Source organism: Danio rerio, chromosome 21 (genome assembly GCF_049306965.1).
Source record: "Danio rerio strain Tuebingen ecotype United States chromosome 21, GRCz12tu, whole genome shotgun sequence".
Lineage (NCBI taxonomy): Eukaryota > Metazoa > Chordata > Actinopteri > Cypriniformes > Danionidae > Danio > Danio rerio.
The window spans coordinates 46,607,501-46,612,500 of NC_133196.1; the positions used below are offsets into that span (position 1 = coordinate 46,607,501).

The window sequence follows — 5,000 nt, forward strand, 5'->3', positions numbered from 1 at the left end:
GACCCACAGAAACGTGCCTTTTGGGACTTAAATAAAATCATCCAACCCGGGTTTCTAAATCTCCTAACATGTCCGGGAATTGGCTTTCGCTTTTGCTTTCGCTTTCTAAAGCTCGTATGCAGTTTTCCATTACCTTTTTACTTATAAACCTACTTTCGCAGCTGATTGAACGCGCACGGTCACGAGAGAGAGAGAAAAATTAAATAATTAATTTTTTAAATCTAAACAACTCAGAAAAACTTTACTATATACTAGTAGAGGAGGAAATGACTAGCCTAAACTGACTGCAATATATTTGTACACCATTAGTAATGGTTGATCAACGCATCAACGCAAGATTTAATCGTGTATCTACGATAATTTTTGGAGATTTTGTCTGCTTTTATTACTTTTTCTGTCACTTATTTCTCAATTGCTGGTTATTTTATTCATTTGATGATGTTAAAATATTACATAGGCTGTGTTATTTACATATCCAAAATGCTTTGGTGTTCAAGTTTGCTTTGAACTTTAAGAGGAAGAAGCGGATTTTACCTGTCATTGTGTGCACGTGGCTCCTGAATAACCAACACAATCTTACGGCAATTCGTAAATTTTTGATCTAGTGGCTAATTCGTATGCATTCGTACGATCTAATTTGTACAATTTAGTTCGATTTGCTCATCCCTAATGACAGTTGGGTTTAGGGGTGGGGTTAGGTGCCACGCCTCCATTTTAAAAATCGTACAGTTTTGTACGACTGAACTCGAATTTGTACGAATTAGCCACTAAACTGGCAAAACGTAAAATACTTACGTTTTCTCTTGAGATCAGCCTGGAATAGCATGAAAGAGAATTTCTTTTTTTATTTCAACAGTAATTTATTTTATTTTACTTTAGCCCATTGAAAAGAAACTGTGTGGTACAGTGTCATAATAAATTTAGGTATTGTTAAAAATTTAATTGTTTTGTTTGAAACATATAGTTAACCACTTATGTGATGTGGGTGAATGGCGTGTTTCCATCTGGCTACCACCGCAAGTATATTTTAATCCTGTCGAAAGCACTGATTCCTGAGAAAAACTACTCAATTACAGTCATGAGTATTTGTAATTTGTTACTTTACACCACTGCGTTAACTGAGCAGTGCTTGAGTTATCATCGTACATTTGATTGGTGAACAAGGCGGATTCGATAGTTATAGTAACACTTTTTTATTAATATCAATATTATTATTATTATTATTATTATTAGATTTTCTAATTGAGATAAAGTTTATTTGGACTTTTTGGAAATTTAAAGATTAATAAAATACTAAAGCAGAATTTTAAATTGCACAAAGTGACTTGTGATGCAGTCACTATATTGTTTACCACACTACTTTGAATATTTGGTCTGAAATCGCATGCAAGTATGACTTCAAAACAACAATAGCTCTATTTAATTGACTGTGAACAACATTGTACTTTGATACCCATTGTCTGCTAATATGATTTTGCGATTTAAAATTTGAAAACAATTATTTTCTCGTGTTAAACTAAGGTAAAAGTCTGAAAGCATAAATATACAACCAACTTTACCCTATTGAATTTTACTTGGTATTACAAAGCAAGTCAGTACATTAAATACCGAGCAACATTTAAAATGATAGTAGACAGAAAGATATCAGAAAAGAATGACAGAAAGCTCAGTTTTGGGTGAACTATCCCTTTAAGTCATTCAGTCAAGTCAAAAATAGTATATCTCGACTATCTCATAAGTTTATTTTCACAATTCAAAGTAATAACTACAAATGTATTCATTTGTAAATGCTATTAAAGTGTCATACATAACCCAACAGTAATGACAGAAAACATTGATACAAATTAATTGTATAGTGTTTTGGTCTGTAAAAACGTGAAGTACAACTTATTAAATCAGTGAACATCATGTTTTAGTGTAAATTATGACATTAATAAACACGTGTGGCAAATTATAATAACTTTTTAAAACCTTGGTAGTACAACGAAGGTTTTGTCTATGAATATTCATTACAAAAAAATGACGTTTACCAAGCAGACCAAAACGATTGGCTGAAAGAACGCTACTAGTTCGCGGGTGCTGTAAAGTTACTCAGCTGGCTAATCAGCGAATTCCGCTAATGAATATTCATTATACTAAAGAATACATTCGTTACAACTACGATGCTACGTCAACATGACCTAATCAATATTCATAAGCTAAACCTTCAGCATAGTAGACGTTGTAATTTGGTTCAGCTGCCAGTCTAACAGGTTTATTAACATCCGCACTCACCTTATAAACTTTCCCGAAAGCGCCGTCGCCCAGTTCCCCGATGATTTCCCACATGTCGTTTGGGTTTACATCCCGTTGAAGGTGATTGTATTGTTTGGTTTTCTTCTTGATTTCGATTGTAGGAAGTCGGAACATCTTTCCAAATTTTGAGAAAGCCATTTTAAATAATACAGAAAGGAGCTTCAAATGCTAATAAACAGATGGTGTAGATCGTCAGTTAACGTCAGTTGACTTTAGAAACAGCAAAAACGTCTGAGGTGAAAACTGTCCGACACTCCAAGAAAAGTAGACATCCCCATCGCTTAAAAACTATTAAAACATCATCAAACTTCACTAGAGATATTCCACTCCATCCATGAGAAACCGTGTGCTGTCAGAAGACGCGACTTAACACTCATGTTCACCTGTTCACTTACTGCTGCTGCTGGACTGAGACTCAGAGCCACGCCCACTACACGCAGCACGGAATTATGGGGTTTGTAGTTTCTTTTTTTTTTTACGTCAAACATAACATTGGTGACAAACAATTATAACAAATTATCTCTATGTCATTAATTAATTTAATATTTCTACTTAATTGTGCGTTTATAATAATCTAGTCAAAAAGACATGGTACAGACAAAACTCTGAATAAAAAAACAACTGTTGCACACAACCCCCACCTAGTGGTTATATATGATACATAGGGACCCGTCATTATTCAGGCGTTCAGCAATATTTCATAATATAATGAATTTAGAAGCCTATTTAGAAGAACAAACAAATAAAGAATTAACACAGAATAAAATATTACATATGTAACAACTATAAATATTAGAATTTCATCTGTGAAATACATCTAAATGCTTTAAGAGTGATAAATTGTATATCTAGTTTTGTTTCCCAGAAATATTAGGTTATTTTAAAGAACAATATACAAGTGCAAGTGCTAATGTTTGAAAATTACGATTATGAAATGTACTTCAGTGTAACAATAGTTTTTATACCAATTGTATATATATACATCATTGTATATATTATATAAATACTATATATAATAGTTTATATACCAATATATTGTCCTTTATTTTTATTACAATGAATTATTTGATGGCATGTTGAAAAACATTTAAGAATTGCCATAATAGAGCATCAAAATATGCATTTGTTCATCCTTATTATTTGCCACCATCTGTCAAACCACTAGGTTTTTCCTAGTGTCAGAAAAAATAAATATTAATCACACAAAATGTTATGTTTTTGGCATAATCAGTTATTATTTTATAGATTTTTAAAGGTCACTATAAGTAAGTTGTTTAGTTTTGACATAAATATGTCTGTAACACTGAACTCTAGTGAAACATTATTACACATTACATAACTAAACAAAACAATTAAATGTATACAAACACACATTTGTATGTATATTTATGTATGCATGTGTATATATACATATATGACCACACACACACATTCACTCAGCGGCCACTTTATTAGGTACACCTGTCCAACTGCTCGTTAACGCAGATTTCCAATCAGCCAATCACATGGCAGAAACTCGATGCATTTAGGCATGTAGACATGGTCAAGACGATCTGCTGCAGTTCAAACTGAGCATCAGAATGAGGAAGAAAGCTGATTTAAGTGACTTTAAATGTGGCATGGTTGTTGGTGCCAGGCTGGTCTGAGTATTTCAGAAACTGCTGATCTACTCTGATTTTCACGCACAACCATCTCTAGGATTTACAGAGAATGGTCTGAAAAGAGAAAATATCCAGTAAGCAGCAGTTCTGTGGGCGCAAATGTCTTGTTGATGCCAGAGGAGAATGGCCAGACTGGATCCAGCTGATAGAAAGGCAACAGTAACTCAAATAAGCACTCGTTACAACCGAGGTCTGCAGAAGAGCATCTCTGAACACACAACACGTCCAATCTTGAGGCAGATGGGCTACAGCAGCAAAAGACCACACCGGGTGCCACTCCTGTCAGCTAAAAACAGGAAACTGAGGCTACAATTCACACAGACTCACCAAAACTGGAGAACAGAACATTGGAGAAACGTTGCCTGCTCTGATGAGTCTCTATTTCTGCTGCCACATTCGGATGGTCGGGTCAGAATTTGGCTTCAACAGCATGAAAGCATGGATCCATCCTGCATTGTATCAACAGTTTAGGCTGGTGGTGGAGGTGTAATGGTGTGGGGGAGATTTTCTTGGCACTTTAGGCCCATTATTATAAATTGAGCATCGTGTCAACGCCACAGCCTATCTGAGTATTGTTGCTGACCATGTCCATCCCTTTATGACCACAGTGTACCCATCTTCTGATCGCTAACTCCAGCAGTGTAATGCTCCATGTCATAAAGCGCAAATGATCTATAGTTTCTTGAACGTGACAATGAGTTCACTGTACTCAAATGGCCTCCACAGTCACCAGATTTCAATCCAATAGAGCACCTTTGGGATGTGGTGGAACAGGAGATTCGCATCATGGATGTGCAGCTAGCAAATCTGCAGCAACTGTGTGATGCTGTCATGTCAATATGGAGCAAAATCTCTGTGGAATATTTCCAGTATCTTGTTGAATCTACGCCATGAAGAATTAAAGCAGTTCTGAAGGCAAAAGAGGGTCTAAACCTAACAAAATGGGCAGGTGAGTGTATGTATATTTAATATGTTAGCATAAGCCTAAATATTCAAAGGAATTATTTAAGAAATATTACCAGCAATTGAAAATCCTTGTCTTTC

General features: G+C 35.0%; 2 protein-coding genes across 4 annotated transcripts in view; both read right to left on the reverse strand.

Moving 5' to 3' along the window:
- stk10 (serine/threonine kinase 10) overlaps positions 1-2,692 on the reverse strand; it is an 83,329-nt gene extending 80,637 nt beyond the window's left edge. Inside the window, 1 exon segment of the mRNA NM_201133.2 lies at positions 2,275-2,692. Coding sequence (NP_957427.2) covers positions 2,275-2,433 — 159 coding nt within the window. The 5' untranslated portion in view covers positions 2,434-2,692.
- An 823-nt stretch (positions 2,693-3,515) lies between these two features.
- The window catches only part of zmp:0000001268, a 17,505-nt gene continuing 16,020 nt past the window's right edge, over positions 3,516-5,000 (reverse strand). For 2 of the 3 annotated variants that reach the window (XM_068215764.2, XM_073934222.1), the window contains exon 5: positions 3,516-5,000. This exon is cut by the window's right edge and continues 349 nt beyond it. The gene's annotated coding sequence lies outside the window, so the exon portion shown is untranslated. The other variant, NM_001386312.1, reaches the window with a different exon arrangement.